Source organism: Phoxinus phoxinus, assembly GCF_949152265.1.
Source record: "Phoxinus phoxinus genome assembly, chromosome: 2".
Lineage (NCBI taxonomy): Eukaryota > Metazoa > Chordata > Actinopteri > Cypriniformes > Leuciscidae > Phoxinus > Phoxinus phoxinus.
In genome coordinates, this window is record NC_136877.1 from 52,830,824 (window position 1) to 52,853,333 (window position 22,510).

At 39.5% G+C, this 22,510-nt stretch overlaps 1 protein-coding gene across 3 annotated transcripts in view; it reads right to left on the reverse strand.

Annotated features, from left to right (window-relative positions):
- Positions 1-19,950, reverse strand: part of LOC306992932 (adenylate cyclase type 4) — a 33,890-nt gene extending 13,940 nt beyond the window's left edge. The window contains exons 1-13 of one of the 3 annotated variants that reach the window (XM_079602264.1): positions 19,833-19,950; positions 15,565-15,655; positions 13,463-13,946; positions 11,954-12,151; positions 11,098-11,259; positions 10,779-10,928; positions 8,160-8,305; positions 7,709-7,820; positions 7,501-7,628; positions 4,881-5,039; positions 4,648-4,801; positions 3,719-3,895; positions 3,593-3,618 (exon numbers count right to left, since the gene is read on the reverse strand). In XM_079602264.1, coding sequence (XP_079458390.1) covers positions 3,593-3,618; positions 3,719-3,895; positions 4,648-4,801; positions 4,881-5,039; positions 7,501-7,628; positions 7,709-7,820; positions 8,160-8,305; positions 10,779-10,928; positions 11,098-11,259; positions 11,954-12,151; positions 13,463-13,909 — 1,859 coding nt within the window. In that variant the 5' untranslated portion in view covers positions 13,910-13,946; positions 15,565-15,655; positions 19,833-19,950. Of the gene's footprint in view, positions 1-3,592; positions 3,619-3,712; positions 3,896-4,647; positions 4,802-4,880; positions 5,040-7,500; positions 7,629-7,708; positions 7,821-8,159; positions 8,306-10,778; positions 10,929-11,097; positions 11,260-11,953; positions 12,152-13,462; positions 13,947-15,564; positions 15,656-18,894; positions 18,964-19,832 lie in introns of those variants that run through there. The other 2 variants (XM_079602262.1, XM_079602263.1) reach the window with 2 other exon arrangements.
- Between the last annotated feature and the right edge of the window lie 2,560 nt (positions 19,951-22,510).

Sequence of the window (22,510 nt, forward strand, 5' to 3'; positions counted from 1 at the left end):
CTCTTAAAGGGAATGTGAGAGGACGCTCTGATTGGTTTATTTCACGTTACGCCCAAACCACACCTATGAATAATGAAGCTGCTTCAGACCAACCCCTTTTAGATTTGCGTCGGGCGCAAGAGTCGTTTATCCCGCCGGGAAAATAGCAACAGCGCCGGGATCCACCCACAAAGTTACTTGCGCTTTGCACTTTGACACTTGCGTTTCAGATCGTTAAAATAGGGCCCCTGCTGTTAACAAGCTGAACTTCTATATTCACTTGTTAAAGCGCTGTATAAATGAAGATGTCTTGACATTAGTGATGAACGCCTGCTGTTAACAAGCAGAACTTCTATACTCACTTGTTAAAGCGCTGTATAAATGAAGATGACTTGACATTAGTGATGAACACCTGCTGTTAACAAGCAGAACTTCTATATTCACTTGTTAAAGCGCTGTATAAATGAAGATGACTTGACATTAGTGATGAACGCCTGCTGTTAACAAGCTGAACTTCTATATTCACTTGTTAAAGCGCTGTATAAATGAAGATGTCTTGACATTAGTGATGAACGCCTGCTGTTAACAAGCAGAACTTCTATACTCACTTGTTAAAGCGCTGTATAAATGAAGATGACTTGACATTAGTGATGAACACCTGCTGTTAACAAGCAGAACTTCTATACTCACTTGTTAAAGCGCTGTATAAATGAAGATGTCTTGACATTAGTGATGAACATCTGCTGTTAACAAGCAGAACTTCTATATTCACTTGTTAAAGCGCTGTATAAATGAAGATGTCTTGACATTAGTGATGAACGCCTGCTGTTAACAAGCAGAACTTCTATATTCACTTGTTAAAGCGCTGTATAAATGAAGATGTCTTGACATTAGTGATGAACGCCTGCTGTTAACAAGCAGAACTTCTATATTCACTTGTTAAAGCGCTGTATAAATGAAGATGTCTTGACATTAGTGATGAACGCCTGCTGTTAACAAGCAGAACTTCTATATTCACTTGTTAAAGCGCTGTATAAATGAAGATGTCTTGACATTAGTGATGAACATCTGCTGTTAACAAGCAGAACTTCTATATTCACTTGTTAAAGCGCTGTATAAATGAAGATGACTTGACATTAGTGATGAACGCCTGCTGTTAACAAGCAGAACTTCTATATTCACTTGTTAAAGCGCTGTATAAATGAAGATGTCTTGACATTAGTGATGAACACCTGCTGTTAACAAGCAGAACTTCTATATTCACTTGTTAAAGCGCTGTATAAATGAAGATGTCTTGACATTAGTGATGAACGCCTGCTGTTAACAAGCAGAACTTCTATATTCACTTGTTAAAGCGCTGTATAAATGAAGATGTCTTGACATTAGTGATGAACGCCTGCTGTTAACAAGCAGAACTTCTATACTCACTTGTTAAAGCGCTGTATAAATGAAGATGTCTTGACATTAGTGATGAACATCTGCTGTTAACAAGCAGAACTTCTATATTCACTTGTTAAAGCGCTGTATAAATGAAGATGACTTGACATTAGTGATGAACGCCTGCTGTTAACAAGCAGAACTTCTATACTCACTTGTTAAAGCGCTGTATAAATGAAGATGACTTGACATTAGTGATGAACACCTGCTGTTAACAAGCAGAACTTCTATACTCACTTGTTAAAGCGCTGTATAAATGAAGATGTCTTGACATTAGTGATGAACACCTGCTGTTAACAAGCAGAACTTCTATATTCACTTGTTAAAGCGCTGTATAAATGAAGATGTCTTGACATTAGTGATGAACATCTGCTGTTAACAAGCAGAACTTCTATACTCACTTGTTAAAGCGCTGTATAAATGAAGATGACTTGACATTAGTGATGAACACCTGCTGTTAACAAGCAGAACTTCTATATTCACTTGTTAAAGCGCTGTATAAATGAAGATGTCTTGACATTAGTGATGAACATCTGCTGTTAACAAGCAGAACTTCTATATTCACTTGTTAAAGCGCTGTATAAATGAAGATGTCTTGACATTAGTGATGAACACCTGCTGTTAACAAGCAGAACTTCTATACTCACTTGTTAAAGCGCAGTATAAATGTAGATGTCTTGACATTAGTGATGAACGCCTGCTGTTAACAAGCAGAACTTCTATATTCACTTGTTAAAGCGCTGTATAAATGAAGATGTCTTGACATTAGTGATGAACGCCTGCTGTTAACAAGCAGAACTTCTATATTCACTTGTTAAAGCGCTGTATAAATGTAGATGTCTTGACATTAGTGATGAACGCCTGCTGTTAACAAGCAGAACTTCTATATTCACTTGTTAAAGCGCTGTATAAATGAAGATGTCTTGACATTAGTGATGAACACCTGCTGTTAACAAGCAGAACTTCTATACTCACTTGTTAAAGCGCAGTATAAATGAAGATGTCTTGACATTAGTGATGAACACCTGCTGTTAACAAGCAGAACTTCTATACTCACTTGTTAAAGCGCTGTATAAATGAAGATGACTTGACATTAGTGATGAACACCTGCTGTTAACAAGCAGAACTTCTATACTCACTTGTTAAAGCGCTGTATAAATGAAGATGACTTGACATTAGTGATGAACGCCTGCTGTTAACAAGCAGAACTTCTATACTCACTTGTTAAAGCGCAGTATAAATGAAGATGTCTTGACATTAGTGATGAACGCCTGCTGTTAACAAGCAGAACTTCTATACTCACTTGTTAAAGCGCTGTATAAATGAAAATGTCTTGACATTAGTGATGAACGCCTGCTGTTAACAAGCAGAACTTCTATACTCACTTGTTAAAGCGCTGTATAAATGAAGATGTCTTGACATTAGTGATGAACACCTGCTGTTAACAAGCAGAACTTCTATACTCACTTGTTAAAGCGCTGTATAAATGAAGATGTCTTGACATTAGTGATGAACGCCTGCTGTTAACAAGCAGAACTTCTATATTCACTTGTTAAAGCGCTGTATAAATGAAGATGTCTTGACATTAGTGATGAACGCCTGCTGTTAACAAGCAGAACTTCTATACTCACTTGTTAAAGCGCTGTATAAATGAAGATGACTTGACATTAGTGATGAACACCTGCTGTTAACAAGCAGAACTTCTATACTCACTTGTTAAAGCGCTGTATAAATGAAAATGTCTTGACATTAGTGATGAACACCTGCTGTTAACAAGCAGAACTTCTATACTCACTTGCATCGTAGGCTACGAGTCAACAGGTGTCATCATCGTACAGTCTACATACATGCCGTACAGAGTTTACTAGATCCATCTCGTACTTACTGTTACTTTCTAACACTGAACTTTACACTTGACGAACGCTCACCAGTAAAACTCCCACTTTATCAACAGAAGTGAATCAATCAAATCGAACTTTATCTGGACAATAACTTTATTCTAGATCTGCTGTAAAGCCTACACACTCTCTGTTACTGTAATCTCCTATCATCACTGTGAAGTAAAACAATCTATATTGTTAAAAGCGCTGAATAAATGAAGATGACTTGACTTATGTTAGTGTTCGCAAACTACTTCCATATCCCTGAAACAAATGAATAAAGCTTATATGTTCACCTGTGAGTGTTCACCTCCTGTTGCTCCTGTTGATGAGAAAGTAAACGTGATTAATATGCGCCGTTGAACATATTCAAAGTGCTTGAGTGTAATTGGACGGTGATAATGATTGATACTGACTCTCACCGGCTGTGATTGGCTGACGCCGCTGTCAGCAGTGGGCGGAGCTTCCAGCGAGGCCTCCGATTGCTTGAGTCCATAAAACGGCGTGACGGATTTCCAGGTCTTCAGATACTGCGACATTCGCACCGACGCACGGAGCTTGTGCCGATCCGGGACTCTGTTCACTTTCAGCTCGTGAGTCTGACACACAAAACAAGCACGTCTACACCCTTCTTTTCTTTATTGTTGAAAGAAATATACTTTTATCCATTAAATTGATCAAAAGTGACAGTAAAGACGTTCATAATGCTACAAAAGATTCTATTTCAAATAAATGCTGTTCTTTTCAACTTTCTTTTCATCAAAGAATCCGGAAAAATTAAATGTACTCTAAAATGAATTAATATGGGAACCTTCCAAAATCTGTCATTTTGATGTATTTATTTATTCATGACAGTGATTTTTAATGCCAACATACAACAGATTTATTTGAACTGTAGTAAACTTGGAAAGTCAACAATACTGCTGATTCCATAGTTAATACTATCGCTAGTAAATCATTATTTAGTAGTTATTGTATTTTTTAAACATTAGTTACTATTGATGTAAAAATCCGGTACTAAGTCAATACTAAAGCTAGTAAACCATTAGTTAATAATCGTTGTATTTTTGAACAGTAGTTATTAGAGATGTAAAAATTACTTGTACTTTAATAAGTCAATACTAAAGCATTAGTTGGTAGTTATTCAGTCTTTTTTTACTGGGGATGTAAAAAATACCAATATTTTGGTACTAAGTCAACACTTAAGATAGTTTTACCGTTAACTAATGGTTTACTATCTTTAGTATTGACTTAGTACCGAACTACCAGTCATTTTTACATCCCTATAACTACTGTGGAAGAAAGTACAATATGACTAGCCCCAGTTCCTCGAGTGTCCTCGGTCGATCACCTGTGTTGTTGCACTGCACTGTTCTGTGTTAGGATCAATGACCAGGAATGTTCTCCTTCCCTTCAAACTGGAATCCCGGCTCCCGCCGTCCCCGTCCTCCACCTGGTATTGACCGTCCAGGTGACCCAGCGTCTCCTCCGTGATGTGGACTCTCCTGTGAGGACCCGTAATCATCACTAATATAACCAGGATAACCAGGAACGAGAGGAGAAGTGTGAATGTGTGGTAGATACCCAGGCACTCCTCCAGACTCCATGTGATTGGCTAGAGTCACGTCATCTGACCAGACGTCGTACTGCCACTTCTGAAGGCCGATCACGCCGCACAAGACGTTACCCGTGTGCACGCCGACACGCATGTTGATGTTCACTTCCGTCGCTTCCCTCAGCTTACTGCAGGGTCAAAGGTCAAATAACCTCACTTTAAAGGGGTAGTTCACCCAGATAGGATAATAATTAGCCCATGATTTACTCACTCCCAAGTCATCAGGTGTATATGACATTCTTCTTTCAGACGAACACAATCAGAGTTATATTCATAAATGTCCAGACTCTTCCAAGCTTTATAATGGCAGTGAATTGCTGTTTATGTTTTGAAGTCCATAAAAGTGCATCTATCCATGATCCACAGATGCACTTTTATGATGGACAGATGCACTTTTATGATGGACAGATGCACTTTTATGATGGACAGATGATGATGGACAGATGCACTTTTATGATGGACAGATGCACTTTTATGATGGACAGATGCACTTTTATGATGGATAGATGCACTTTTATGATGGATAGATGCACTTTTATGATGGACAGATGCACTTTTATGATGGATAGATGCACTTTTATGATGGATAGATGCACTTTTATGATGGACAGATGCACTTTTATGATGGACAGATGCACTTTTATGATGGATAGATGCACTTTTATGATGGATAGATGCACTTTTATGATGGACAGATGCACTTTTATGATGGAGAGAAGCACTTTTATGATGGATAGATGCACTTTTATGATGGACAGATGCACTTTTATGATGGACAGATGCACTTTTATGATGGATAGATGCACTTTTATGATGGACAGATGCACTTTTATGATGGACAGATGCACTTTTATGATGGATAGATGCACTTTTATGATGGATAGATGTACTTTTATGATGGACAGATGCACTTTTATGATGGACAGATGCACTTTTATGATGGACAGATGCACCTTTATGATGGACAGAAGCACTTTTATGATGGACAGATGCACTTTTATGATGGACAGATGCACTTTTATGATGGACAGATGCACTTTTATGATGGATAGATGCACTTTTATGATGGATAGATGCACTTTTATGATGGATAGATGCACTTTTATGATGGACAGAAGCACTTTTATGATGGACAGAAGCACTTTTATGATGGATAGATGCACTTTTATGATGGACAGATGCACTTTTATGATGGATAGATGCACTTTTATGATGGATAGATGCACTTTTATGATGGATAGATGCACTTTTATGATGGACAGATGCACTTTTATGATGGATAGATGCACTTTTATGATGGATAGATGCACTTTTATGATGGACAGATGCACTTTTATGATGGATAGATGCACTTTTATGATGGACAGAAGCACTTTTATGATGGATAGATGCACTTTTATGATGGACAGATGCACTTTTATGATGGATAGATGCACTTTTATGATGGACAGAAGCACTTTTATGATGGATAGATGCACTTTTATGATGGACAGATGCACTTTTATGATGGATAGATGCACTTTTATGATGGACAGATGCACTTTTATGATGGACAGATGCACTTTTATGATGGATAGATGCACTTTTATGATGGACAGATGCACTTTTATGATGGATAGATGCACTTTTATGATGGACAGATGCACTTTTAAGATGGATAGATGCACTTTTATAATGGATAGATGCACTTTTATGATTGACAGAATCACTTTTATGATGGACAGATTCACTTTTATCATGGACACATGCACTTTTATGATGGATAGATGCACTTTTATGATAGATGGACTTTTATGATGGACAGTTTCACTTTTATGATGGACAGATGCACTTTTATGATGGACAGATGCACTTTTATGATGGATAGATGCACTTTTATAGCCTGGCAAGCCAGACTTACATCAAGATGTTTAGTCTGGCAACTCTCCATAGACGCGGCTCAATCCGAGGGCCGGGATAAACGGCTGTCTCTCAAAATCCCTCTGCACGCAATAGGATAGTGCTACAACCAACCAGAGCAACGGAGAAGGTGACGTAGTCAGAGCGGCAGAGATCCGGTCCAGCAAAACTCAGAACACTTTTTTAAGAATGACTTAAGTGCCGTTCTTTCTCTTTTCTTAAAGAAAAACTGAACTCCAAGTCCTCCAGAGTCGCGGCCAAAGCCGATTGGAAAGACGCTGTTCTCCATCCGCAGCCGCCATTCTTTGTTTTCAAGTGGCAGCCGTCGCAACTCTGTCGTCATATGTTGAGCCCGCCCCCGCCTACTCTATACACGACGTGATTGGCCTGACCCAATTTAGGTTTTTGCAGCTAGAAGGTCTATGGAGAGTTGCTAGACTGCCCTGGCTGCATTTCTAGGCTAGCACTTTTATGGACTTCAAAACAGAAACAACCATTCACTGCCATTATAAAACTTGGAAGAGCCAGGAAATGTTTTAATATAACTCTGATTGTGTTCGTCTGAAAGAAGAATGTCATATACACCTAGGATGACTTCAGGCTGAGCAAATCATGGTCTTATTTAAATTTTGTGAACTATCCCTGTAAGGCCAGTGCGCAGAAGATCATGTTGATGATGGCGAGACTCACTTTATGGCGCTGCACATGTCCAGGCCCATCTGAACGCAGTTGCGAGCGTGATGAGAGATCGGATCGGGAAGACCAGAGACGCAGTAATAACAGTCGCCCAGGATTTTAATCCGCAAGCAGCCGTTCTCCTACGGAGAGGAGAGGAGCATCAGACAGGAGTCAAACACGAGAGGAGATCCACAGAGACACAGTGACGGGATGTCTTCACCTTGGCGGTGTCGTCGAACCTGCCGAAGAGTTTGTTGAGAACGGCGACGAGCTCCTCAGGTGTGCAGGTGCTGGACAGGTGTGTGAAGCCCACGATATCAGCGTACAGGATACTGCAGAATCATAACCACGCGTTTATTTCAACCAATGGGCACTATAACAATTAAGACTTTTTTATTCACAGGATCAAATTATATTTTAAAATTTTAAAATTCTTAATTATTCCAAACTTTTTATATAAATAAAATAATTGTGCGTGTGTATGGGAGTGTGTGTGTATAGTGTGTGAGTGTGAGAGCGAGTGTGTGTGTGTTTGTGAGTGTGTGTGTGTGTGTGTGTGTGTGTTGGTTTGTGAGTGTGTATGTTTGTGAGTGAGTGGGTTTGTGAGTGTGTGTGTGTGTGTGTTGGTTTGTGAGTGTGTATGTTTGTGAGTGTGTGTGGGTGTGTCACACCTGATGTCTCTGTGCTGTCGGATGTAAAGACTGTGGAAATTGGGTGTATTATCCTCGGCGATACATGTAGCGGTCAGACGCTTGACGATCTCAGTCTTCAGCTCCATGGCGATGTATCGAGGCAAGACTAACAGCAGGAGATGCTCCTGGACACACGGGTTAACCGGTACATGAGTAAAACTGGTTAAAGACTATTCCATTAAGAATGAAATCTATTCTGGTTAAGCAAACACATCACAATGGACAATTATGTTTAATTTTTAATTCTTAATTCTAAACATAAACTGTTTATGGAAACCTGTTTCTGCCACAGAATCTAAAAAAAAGGTAATTCCAAGTTTATATCTTACAATTATGACTTTTCTCTTAGTATTGTTAGATATAAATTACAAATGCGAGTTATAAAGCCTCAATTGTGAGATATAAACTTGCAACTACAACGGAAAGAAATGTCAGATCTGTGAGATAAAAAGTCGCAATAGTGTGCAACAGCTGTGCTGGTTCCGGAAGTATTATTTCCATTCATTTCTCTTTTTTTTTAAGTCTTCATTACCACATTATAATCCATGAACCAAACCAACCAGCAACGAGGAGAATCACAACACTACAAACTTTGATTTGAAGCTAAAAAGTTTTTGAAAATAAGACAAAATACAAGGGTTCAAGACTGTGACCGTGTCGGTTACTGTCGTAACTCTTGTTCCCTGAAGGAAGGAACGAAGACATTATGTCGAAAGACTGACAATATAGAGTCTCACTTGGAAGCCCAAACATCTTTGAGTGGTAAGAAAACGGGCCAATGGACATTGGTAAGTGAAATTTGCATGGCAAGCCACTCCCCCGGACATTTATAAGCTCACCAGCAACTCCCTCATTCAGATTTAGACGGGATCCCAACATTCAGCAGGTGGCTCAGGGTTGTGGCAGGCGGGACATAATGTCTCTGTTCCCTTACTCAGGGAAAAAGGGTTACGTCAGTACCTGAGACAGTCCCTTTCAGTCAGTCACGTTCTACATTAAGTCGAAAGACTGATGTTATGGTGTCCCTGAAGCGACACGACAATCACAACATATGGGGCATCTAGCCCAGCACAGGGACTGACCAACTGGGCGTGCAACTCAAGTACTGGGCTTGGCGTCTGACTGCCGAAGGATGCTTGGAGGAAACTCCATTTAGGGTTTGCCAAGTAGAGAACTGACCTGGAAAGTAAGAAAGTGTTCTTATCCCCCCCCCCCCCAACCTAACCCTAACCCTAACCTAACCTAACTCCATGGTGCTACGGAGACAACGAGTTGAAAGACTGATATTAAGGGGTCTCACTTGGGCGCTCAATCAGCTTCAAATGGTAAGAAAACGGGCCAATGGACATTGGCAAGTGAAATTTGCATGGCAAGTCACTCCCCTGGACTCCAGGGTTTGTCAAGTAGGGAACTCACCTGGAAAGTAAAAAAGTGGTCATATCCCCCCTTAGAGTGAGACAGCGAGCCAGTCTTCCTGCATATGACCTGTTTGTACCCAACACATGGGAAGAAACCGACTCAACCTGAAAATTGTAGAATCTCGCGAAGGTGTTAGGCGGAGGAGGCAACACTCCAAGTGGACCAAGGCTCACTTTGGATTGGTACACCAAGGGGCAGCGTTTGCATGTTCACTACCTGATTCCCGAAAAGGAGTAGTGGGAACTTTGGGCACATATCCGGACCGGGGTCTCAGCGTTATGTCAGCCGGTCAATAATTCCAGACGTTTTTCTGACCAAAAATGCCCCACCCTCTGGATAGATGTGAGCGCAGTCAGGAAAACCGGATCTTAAGCTTGACTGACTGTAGGGGCTCAAAGGGCGCTCTCTGTAGGGCTTTAAGTTAAACAGAGAGGTAACAAGAGGGAATGAGGCGTGGCCGAGGAGGATTTAGTCTCCTAGCGCCTCTCAGGAACCTGATATCAGGGCATGCTTTCCCAAAGACTTACCGTCTACTGCAATGGGCAACATTGAACACCAATCAACGACTCCACTTCTAGGCATAAGCTAGCCAAGTATAGAGGGAGCTCTGGCTTTAGTGATAGTGTCTACTATAACAGGCCACTTAAGACTGCCGCATCCCGTCTAGAAGCAACAGGTGGAGGTTTTTTAAGATTTCATGGGAGCGCGTTGGCTGCATGATTGAGCTCGCCAGGAATGTAAACGGCACGGAGTGACCGCTGACTCCAGGGGAGGAGATGGCGAGCCATTCTGGAGGCATCTGTTGTGACAAAAACGTGTCTGGAGACTGGTTCTAAGGGTACTCCGGCCTGTAGAAAGGCAAGGTGTAAGCCACAGGCTGAAAGTGCTGCGGCAGATCGGTGTGATGGTCACCTGATGTGTGCCACCAAGGCACCATGCCCATCTCAGGACTCGGCCGTGTACCCGGTGCTGAAGCGGTCTCATATGCAACAATCAGAGCACCGTGACCACGGCTGCGGATGCCATATGATGATAAAATGAATCAAAACAAATACAAAACTTAATAATAAAATAATTTGAAAATAATAAAAATAACTATTAGTGCTATTACTATTATGTGTGCATAGCAACTTCACGTGAGTAGAGTGTTTCAAATCACTTAGGTATGAGAATCTGTACCTGATCACGTTTCTGTTTGGCCTGCGTGGAGCGGTTTTTGCTGAAATCTTCTCGTTTCTTGCTGGACTTCCTGTGAGCGTGCTCAGTGTGCCAAAGGTGAAACACGCCAACACAGTTGACGCACACGAACAGCACTGCGTTCGCCACCAACTGAGACACACAGAAAGAGGTTTTGAATATGTGTGGTGACAGGCAAATCAGCCGGTGGCTTCGTCTGAGCAGGTTTTGCATATAACATTTCCTCTGACCAGCCATGAAGCGTTCAGGTGTTTGTACTGATGTGTGTTTGAGTGTGTGGGTGTGTGAGTGTGTGTGTTACCTGCACGACGAGGTCACGTGTCTCCCAACTGGTGAGGGACACATACGTACTGATGATGACGATGTGACAAACACTCACTCCAATGCCGAAGCTCAGAGCCCATGAGAGCCTGAGAGGAAGAACCGTATAAACGGACAGTGACAGAAAGAGAAAGAACGCGACCTGAAGATGAAAAACAGCAGGCGTAAAGAAGAAAATCTGATTTATCAAATATACAGAAGGGTTGTTGTTGTTAACCAAAAACTAAAACCATAAAATTGCATTTTTGTTACTTGAAATTAAATAAATGTTAACTAAAATAAAAATATATACAACACTAACTTATTTTATTTCAGCTAGTTGTCAAGGCAATATTTTTTTTTACTTTTTTTTTAATTATCTGAAGATAACAAACAACAACAAAATATTTAAATGAATTTAAAATATGAACACCATTTTTATAAACATTAACTAAAATTAAAACAAAAACTATATATAAATAAAAAGTAATATATTAATTAACAAAAACAAAAACGACATAATAAAAATGACAAAACACAACAAACTTACTACAATTTGAACTAAAATGAAAATGGAAAATATATAAATTAATTTAAATAAATGAATTAACTCTATAAAAAAGTTTATATATATATATATATTATTAATAAATAATTATTTATGACAAAAGCACACAATAAAATTATGAACATTTTATTTAAAATTTTTTTTTTTTTTTTAAGCTTAAAAAAAAGACTGTAAACTAAAACATTAATGAGTGATGCTCTGACCTGGTCCTTATAAAAAAGACAAAAGAGTGTGTGAGTGTCCTGTTAATGTTTTGTAAACTACAACACATAATGAGTGATGCTCTGACCTGGTCCCAGGCGGTGACGGCGCCTCCGGTGAAGACGAACACGAAGGCGACGATGAGGAGCAGAGACCAGATGAAGAGCGCGAGTGGCGTTTCTCCCCGCCGAAGCACCGGCAAACACGGCAAACACGCCAGAAGAGCCACGCAGACACACACCACCACACACACCACTGCGAACGCCGCCACATGAGCGCCGAGGTTCTGCGGGAGCGAGAGACGAAACCTTCGGTGAGAAACACACACACACACACACACACCTGCTGCCGGAAATACCACTGTTCGGCGGCAGTCGGCTCTGAAGGCTGAGCTCTCTAGGCTCAGGATATTTGACTTAGTTATAGAAGTTACAAGTGTGATTACTGAAATGTTCTGTTCATGTATTCTCCAGTCTGTGTTTGATATCTGAGAGGTGGCTGAGGGTCTGGCCCAATGCTAGGAATGCAGTAACAGTGCTAGCTCGTTTAACTAACGTTTCCAAAGAGGAAAAACTACGGACTGCAGCTTTAAGGAACATTATTGGAGATTGGCTGACTTGTTTTCTTCGACATGTTGGCAGTCTTGTGACCTTGGATGACCACTGGTCTCTAACTCAGTGTCCTGGTGGCAGCCGTACAGACTTTGGAGATATGCTTCAGCCTATCTGTCCATGTGTGAAAAATTACTATGTTTATCTATTTCTTAGCCAATGAGAATCATTCAACCTGAAGCAAGGACGTAGCTCAGACCATGGTAGGGTATAACTGCTGTGATCTTTGTAACTGTAAGCGGGGCGGCCTACAAACTCCTTGTGAGTCTTGAAGCTGAAACTGCAAACTATCTTCAGTAAAAAAAATCTTCAATTTATTATAATTCTGACTCTTGTCTTAAATTGACTGTACTTCTGACTCCGGGTCTTAATTAAAGGTGCTGTGTGTAACTTTTGTTTTGGTCTGTGTGACTCCGCCCACTGCCAGTTCAGCCAATAGTATTTCGACACTCCAGGTTGCCAGTTGGCAGGAAACACAGCCATGGAAACGAGCAAACAAACTGGGTCAGAGATGGCAGATTCCACACAACCTAAAAAATCTTGATATCCATCTAATAATTTCTATGAAGAGAGCATATTAAAACGCGGATAAATCCACTCCTCAGCTTTCATTGTCAATTTTGCTCGTTCCTGTTGCGTGTCCTCAAACTGGCAACCCGTGTGAGCGTCGAGTCTGAGGAGGCGGGGAAACAACGATCTACCATATTTAGAATTTCGACTGCAGTACCGATTTCGACCACTAGTCATTGTTACAGACAGCAACTTTAAAGGGTTAGTTCACAAAAACATTTAAACTCTGTCAGTAATTCCTCTCCCTCATGTTGTTCAACCCCGTAAGACTTTCCTTCATCTTCGGGACACAAATGAAGATATTAGTGATTAAATCTGAGAGCCGTCTCACTCCTCCATAGGCTTCTGTTGTAATTGAATTTAATTGATCCTATCGTATCTGGGCCTCTAACTGTAGATCCCCTAACAGCTCTTACCCTGCCGGTGGCCGGGATGATGACGATGATGGTCACGCAGAAGAGAACGGCCAGGAGCAGTCCCGACACCATCAGCGGCGTCTCCTCCAGACAGTGCAGGAGCGGCATCACAGACTCGTTGCGCCGGCGCGGTTCCTGCGGGTCGGCGTCTGCGGGAGCCACGAGGACTCTGCTTTGAGAGCTCTGAGAACCCTCAACGGTGGCATTGGAAGTCCTGGACGTCTCCGATACGGTCGCCAAACTATGTCTCCTGTCAATGACGTCGGGTTCGGCCCATTCTGAGACGTTTCGAGAGGAAGAAGTGCTTGTGTTGAGTGCATCTGTGGAGCTTTCCTCATTGGGATCACGACCGCCTCCGAGGCACGACTTGCGAGGCTTCAGGGCTTCGGGGACGTTCTCCAGCTTGGCGACACCTAGTTCGATGTAAACCTTCTTTTTGTCCAGCATTACGGTTGGGGATTATTTGTGCCTCTAAGTACGTACACTGTAAAAAAAAAAAAAAATCTGTTAAACTTACGGTAAAAAACATACAGCTGTGGTTGCCAGAAATCTACCGTAAAAAAATACGGTAACAACATTTTAGGTTTTACAGACTTAACTTAAAGTTACAGTAAAAAACGTATTTCTTTATTTGATATTATGTTAATTTACTGGCCTATTGATGTACTAATCTATTTTGTAGCATTGTAATACACTGATAACCACCAATCACAGTGGAGATGAGAGTCACATGACGAATCAAAGCTCATCACAAGCTGCTTTAATAGTAATGATAATAAATAGTAATATATAGAAGCGGCACAGTCTCATTCACCAAAAACACTAAACACCATCATGCTAATCATTTAAAAAATGCAATAAACATTCATTTAACAACATGAAATGTAACATAAACCCCTAATGTACATAACTGATTAGAAAAAACTAAGAAAAACTATGAAGAAACAGTAATTTTAAAAAAATGTGAAGTGCCACACAGGGAATTGTGGGAATGTCAATTTACGGTTTAAATTATACAATGACTTGTTCTTTTACTGTAAAATCACATTAAATGTACGTTTAGATCTATCACAGTTATTCAGAAAGTATGGAAACTTTCTGTTAACCAATTAACAGTTTTCACTGTATCTTTTTTACGGTATTCTACCGTTAAAACACCAGCATGGTAACACACATGACATAAACAAAATGCAATAAACATTCATTTAACAACATGAAATGTAACATATACCCCTAATGTACTTGACTTGTTGTCATTGACAATGACTTGTTCTTTTTCACTTCCAAAAATGGTAAAATTAACAGCATTTTACTGTAAAATCATATAAAGGTACGTTTAGATCTATCACAGTTATTCACCGTATATACAGTAGTACGGAAACTTTCTGTTAACCAATTAACAGTACCTAGGATAACTAAGTCCACTAAAGGAGGGAGGGCGTTTTCACATCTAGCTCCTAAACTCTGGAATAGCCTTCCTGATACTGTCCGAGGCTCAGACTCGCTCTACCAGTTTAAAACTAGATTAAAGACGCATCTCTTTAGCCAAGCATTCACATGATGCATCTCATACCTTTTATACTACAGTTAAATCAGATCAAATGCATTCGTATTAAGAACAGCAGCTACGCTAATTATTTCCCATCTGCCTTTTTTGTTGTTATCTCGGGACGCCTGTCCCTATAACTCAAATAGAGTTTGTCAGCTCCAGTTATGTATCCAGCCTCTCATGGAGACTTCAGATGCCCCAACGCCTGTGATGAGACGACTCGACGCCTGTGAAGAGACGACCCAACGCCGGCGATATGTTATGCCCTAAATTTATACATGATTAACTAACTGTATTTTTGTATGTATATTTTTGAAATGCATTTTCTGTAAAGCTGCTTTGAAACAATGTGTATTGTGAAAAGCGCTATACAAATAAACTTGAATTGAATTGAATTGAATTTTTCACTGTATCTTTTTTACGGTATTTTACCGTTAAAATCACAATATTTTTTTACAGTAAAGATGCCAAGAGCCTGATTGATCTGTTCTTTATTGAGCACACTCAACACATAGACATAAATAATGTCTGCCGAAGAGGGGTAAAAACTCACATCGACTCAGATCAGGGGAAGTCTGAGCGTTCGAGGGCAGATGCAGTTGTTTCACAAATAGCGCCGCTCCTGGATTTGTAAGCCATTACATCTGCGCTTGGAGAACACAAGGGCAAAAGAAGATCAGAAACACTTCAGATCAACAAACAGAATAACAGGTTTTCTGAGCAATGCAATATAAGAACCAGTTTGTGTCTAAAAACTGGATAAAAATCGACAAAGTGGGATGAGAGAAATGTTCAGCTTCCCATGTAATTCTATAGTGTTAGGAGTCCATTTTTGACCCACATATTTAATTAGTATCACAGACAGATATTTGCACACTGACGAGTAAATAATAATTATAAATATTATCTATCATTATTTGCACTTGTGTAAGTATTTATTGCTAGTTGTACTCCCTTTTCATTTATGTCTGGTTCTCAAACTGGTTCTTACAATTCTTCGACAACATTCTCGAAAACAAACAAACAAAACAAACAAACAAACAAGATCATCCTTTGACAGATTGTTTTGACTGAGGCCGAATTCTTACTGGATGAATCAGAAGACGAGTCTTTAATATTGAGACTTACATTTGTGTTTTGAGAAGCTTTTTTCTATCTTTTTTTTTGCCTTACTCTTTCTTGTGTTTTATACAAAATAACCATTTTCTCTTACTGTGAACTTTGAATAATCTGAGGAACATTGTTCTGCTATTAAAGGATTAGTTCACTTTAAAAAAACTTTTGCTGATAGTTTCCTCACCCCGATGTCATCAAGATGTCCATGTCTTTCTTTCTTCAGTGGAAAAGAAATGAAGGTTTTTGATGAACACATTTCTCCATATAATGGACGTCAATGGGCCCCAAACGGGTCAAGGTCCAGATGACAGTGTCAGCGCCGCTTCAACGGGCTTTAAACGACACCAGACGATGAATACGGCTCTTATCTAGCGAAACGCTCGCTCATTTAAAAAATAAATAAACAAGTTTAAGTTTTATAAGCACAAGCGCTCGCCTTGCTCTGTTCTGTGATGCGCGTTCGTGACGTCACGTGATACGCAGTTACGCTGTAAAGGTCGCGCTTGACGAGTCAGTGTTTACAGATGTGCGGAAGGAGGACCATACACACATATTCAAATGTCTTTGTGTCAGTTTATCGTTTAAAATGCCCATCTCGTGTGTGTATCCTGGTGTTGGAATATTAAAAAGCCTCAAAGAACATTTTCGTCAGGACAGAAATGTTTTACTTTTCACAGAAGCGTGACCTTTACAGCGTAACTGCGTATTACGTGACGTCACGAACGCGCATCACAGAACAGAGCAAGGTGAGCGTTTGTGCTTATAAAACTTAAACTTTATTATTTATTTTTGAAATGACGATGGTTTCGCTAGATAAGACCCGTATTCATCGTCTGGTCTCGTTTAAAGCCCGTTGAAGCGGCGCTGACACTGTCATCTGGACCTTGACCCGTTTGGGGCCCATTGACGTCCATTATATGGAGAAATGTGTTCATCAAAAACCTTCATTTCTTTTCCACTGAAGAAAGAAAGACATGGACATCTTGATGACATCGGGGTGAGGAAACTATCAGCAAAAGTTTTTTTTAAAGTGAACTAATCCTTTAAGAACCTCTTGTGCAATGGAAGCATCATCGGCCCTGAAGAGCCTTTGTGTGTGTGAGTGTGATGATGGAAACACACTGAATACACCGGCTCGGAGTGACGACAGGTTACAGTGAAACACACTGAGAAACATGTCATTTCACTGGCAAATCAGATCTAAGATAAAGTACACCTGTGCTTCTTCCTATACACTGTGTGTTACTAAACGTGTCAGGTAAACTAACACACACACACACACACACACACACACACACACACACATACATGCAAATGCACTCATTTCACTAAAGTTCAATATCAAACCACTAACAGACTTCTTTAGAAGAAGAAAACAAAACAAAAAAACGAGAACAACTGTGACGTGTGTGTGTGACGTGTGTGTGTGACGTGTGACGTGTGACGTGTGTGTGTGACGTGTGTGTGTGTGTGTGTGTGTGTGTGTGTGTGTGTGACGTGTGTGTGTGTAGTGTCTGTCTGCCCTGAACAAAACAGACAAAAGCTTCTGATGTCACGTTTAAAGTGAATTTACGTGAACAGGATGAACTGGATACAGCGAATATTTCTTACACACACACACACACACACACACACACACACACACACACACACACACACACACACACACACACACACACACACACACACACACACACACACACACACACACACACACACACACCTTTGTAACCAAATGTCTGTTGCCTGAGCAGAAACACCCAATTACACACATACACACACTTAATATTCAACAATATTTCTGATCTACCATTATTTGAGAACTGAACTGGACGATGACATCATGCAGTTATATAAATATAAAACAAACTTTGTTGCATTATTTTCCCGCACACACACACACACACACACACACACACACACACACACACACACACACACACAAATGCATCAGTTTCCACTAAAATATGAGCTGTTAAAATCATCAGATCATCATATTACACTGATTTCTGCAGGATCATGTGACACTGAAGACTGGAGTAATGATGATAAATTCAGTTTTGATCACAGGAATAAATTACACTTTATTATATATTCACATAGAGAACTGATGATTTACATTAATAATATTTCACTGTTTTACTGTATTCTTCATCAAATAAACGCAGCATTAGTGAGCAGAAGAGACTCTTTCAGAAACATAAACAATATACGAAACTTTTGGCCGGTTCTGTATGGCAGAATTAAAGTAAACACTAAATGCAATCTCCCCGACATTTGCTCACATTTATGCTGGAAACAAGAACAATTGTAAGAAAAAAACAAACTTAATTCAAGACGTATTCTCTGAAATCAAGTCTCAATATCTTACACAATCTGCATCTGAACTACTTCTACACTCCACAACAAATGCTGTTAAAGAAAACGATGGTATTATATCAAATCCCAGATCTTCAGAGTGACTCTATATCGCTGATCTGGGATCAGACTCTGTTTTAACAGTGAGTCACAAACAGTCCAAATCCCTTCACAATACAGCATGAGTCAACGACTAACAAAAGAGCCGGTGTGTGTGTGTGTGTGTGAGATTCTTCCTGAATGAGATCTCACACACACACACACACACACACACACACACACACACACACACACTTCAGAGAAAAGATCCCGAAACACGCCTGTCCAGAAACCTCTGCTGAACCCTGGACCTCGCCATTCACAGCATGATTCAAGAACACAAAAGATGAAAGAGGAAATACAGTGTTACCTCACGAAGCTCTTCTCTCTCTCTCTCTCTCTCTCTCTGTGTGTGTGTGTGTGTGTTCTCTCTGTCTGCGGCGTTCGTTTGCATATCTGGGCTTTTCATATCACATGTTTTCCATAACCGCGTCCCCATATGTTCCCAGTAACTCACGGGTCATTATGACTGTGGCTTTATCCCGCGGACTAGAGCATTGTGTCTACAGTTATTGCTTTATTTGGCATTAACAACTTATAGTGCATCGAATAATAATACAAAAGCGTTATTGTTCGTTAAACGTGACATGGACTTCAATGACACGCTACTTTAGAACGTTCAGAGAACATTCAAATGTAACGTTTCCACAATGTTTGAATAATGATACATTATGGAATGTTCCCTTAACCAATAATAGCCTAAACATTGAAAAAAAAAAATATGAAATGGAAGTTTTGAACATAACAAAAGCAAAACGTTCAGGGAACCTATGTTCGTTATGTTGGGGAGCATGCGTGTAATCCTCACATGTCTGATGTAGGCTACACGTATGATTGGCAGCTGTTCTAAAGAAATTATTAATGCTTTAGACACTAGTTTGATGTCAGGAATCTTATCCTGCATGTGAGAGAACTGGCCAACACTTTATTTCACGGCATCCTTGTTACATAATAATATCAGGAGCTAAATTATGTAGCCTATAATTACATGCAACAAACGCTAATCATATAAGTTGACTAATTAATAATACTTACATTTATAATTACACTGTACCAATGACACCGTAAAATAAAGTGTAACCCAGAACTGAATATATAAAGTCTGATACATTAGGCTACTCAGTTTTCGCAAAAAAAAAAGCTCTATGTGACTCTATGCGACTGTCTTGTTCTCAACACATCAAAAGTCCTTTAAATACATGTATAAATCACCCTTTAACCCCGTAAATGCGGATTGAATGCTCGTACCTCCGCGCGGTCCCGCGATCCTCTCCGTCTCTCGAGTTCTCCGAATAGTTGCGGTTCCATGTTTTGAACTGGACGAACCGGTTCGACAGCACGAGTGACGGAACAGAGCCGAACCCAAGCTAACATCTCACCATAATAACACTGGCTTCATCTGTCCACATATTTATCATCGTTTATTAATGAGTATATGCTGCGGCCACTATGAGAAGAACAGTAATTCACACACCTACTTACAGTAAATAAACACATTTATGGAAATTAAGGTCTATGGACAAAAAATACAAATTGCAATTACTTTCCTGGAAATGTTTTCTATTTTTCCCCTTTTCCCTTGCATTAAAACTGATCTGATCATCGCTCTTCATATCTAAATTCCTTGTTCATTTTGAATAAATGATTGTGCCTTATTGCACAGCTAAGTGCTGGAAGTCAAGTTTATTCACTTGATATACAAATACAAATACATAAACAATTTGTGCATTGAAATGCATTTGATTGAGGCTCATTCAATAGTGCAATATATACAATTCAATACAATTTAGAGAAAAAAAGTAGATATTTACAGTAAAGTATATAAATATGCAAAAAAAAATGTTTGTATGTTTGCTTTGTATATTAAATAATAAAAATGTATAGTGTGTGCAGTGTGTTTTGAAGAAGGAAAGGCTTGTGTGCAAAGGTAGTGCAGAACAAGGTGATTTTGACACTGAGATTAAAGCTTATTTCATTTTGAAAACATGACATTAAAATAACATAAATTAAGCCTTAATTATATTTAAACGAGTACAACATATAATATTAATGATGTTAATAATAGCCCGAAGATTCATTAAAGGGATGATCCACCCAGACATCAACACTCTCATGTTGTTCCACAACTGTAGGACTGTCTTCTGTGAAGATATTTTGACGAACGTTCACGACTGAACAGATTCTGATCCCATTTATTGTTCATTTTATGGACAACAAAATACAATGGAAGTGAATTGGAACCAAAAATGTTTGGTTATCAAGATTATTCACAATATCTTCTTGTTTTTGTCCACAGAAGCAGGAAAGTCGTACAGATTTGGAATGTCATTAGTAAATGATGACAGAATTAATTTGGGGTGAACTATCAGTGTGATTGTTGAAGTGTAACATTCGGTTGCTTTCTTTGCTTCTGCATTTGATATTTCTCTAGTCGTAGTATCACTCCCTCTAGTGGTTAATCTATGACATAACATTTGGGCTGCACTTTAAAGTCCCCATGTGGTCAAAATCCAGCTTTTAATGTTGTTACAGTTTTTCTGAATTGCTACTAAACCCCATTCTCTGAACTAGATTCTCAATAGCCTAAACCAATTTGTCGAATAAATCCCTCTTTCCTGTTTAAAACATTCACAAGTTCAGGCAGTTCGACACTGTTTGTAAATCTCAATTTTGCACAACTCCAAACACATTCTCACTCACTAAAACACATTTCGCACTGTGATGCACTTATGTTTCAAAATGCTAAACGCAGGCAAAGGTTAAACACAACTACAACACAGTCGTCATCGATTACACACAACGACTCAAAACTGTTCACACTCATATCTAATGATGTGATCAAAGCAACTGTCAGTGTTGGGGAAATGCATTACAAGTAACTTGAGTTACGTAATCAGATTACTTTTTCAAGTAACTAGTAAAGTAACGCATTACTTTTAAAATGTAACAAAATATCTGAGTTACTTTTTCAAATAAGTACCGCAAGATACTTTGTTTTCCCATTGACTGACAGCTCTCCTGTCCTCATGTTGAGACGAATCAAAGTGCAGAGGTGTGTGTGTGTGTGAACATGTTTATTGTAGTTCTAGACTAAATGTGAGCATCTCATCTCACTTGCACAAAAAAATATTCAATATTCCTCACAATGAATAAAATCAGTGAATGCAGAATCAGAATACTATGCAAACCTCAAAATAACTAAATATGTTAAATAAAACATAATTTTTATGCATTTAATCTCTCTTTATTGACCAATGTACTTGCTTCTGACCTTCAGTGATTCAGTTTAATAAGCAGAAATGACTATAAATAGATAGAAAGGTTTGCTTTCCTCTACTGTACACATGTCCTTCAGTCTGAGGATTATTATTTCACTTTTGCTGTGAACGGGTCTTTACATTTGTCCAAAAATAGAACTTTTGTATAAAAAAACAAGCTCAGCCCAGGTGGGGGAAAAGTAACGCAAATGTAACGTAACGCATTACTTTTCTAAAAAAGTAACTAAGTAATGCAATTAGTTACTTTTTAAGGGAGTAACGCAATATTGTAATGCATTACTTTTACAAGTAACTTTCCCCAACACTGCCAACTGTACATAATACAAGTCAGTTCAGAGTCAAAACTGAAGTAAGAGAAGGGTTGTCTTCCACTGTTCGTTTGCTTACCAAGGCCACATCGTGAACGAGTACCTGCTCCCAGATCCAGGACTTCTGTCAGCTCTTCTGCGATTCCGAGATCCTTCCATCGCCATTAGTAGTGACATTCATGGGATTGTCACTACTTGGAGTGACTCATTTTGGAGATTCATTTGGAGAAATCCTCAGAAAGACAAGGCACCAGATGTGTGCGAATGGCAAGTACTTCCTTGCTGTGCAACCTTCGCTTTACAGAAGCACGTCCTGGATCACAGTCTGAAGACTCACAGT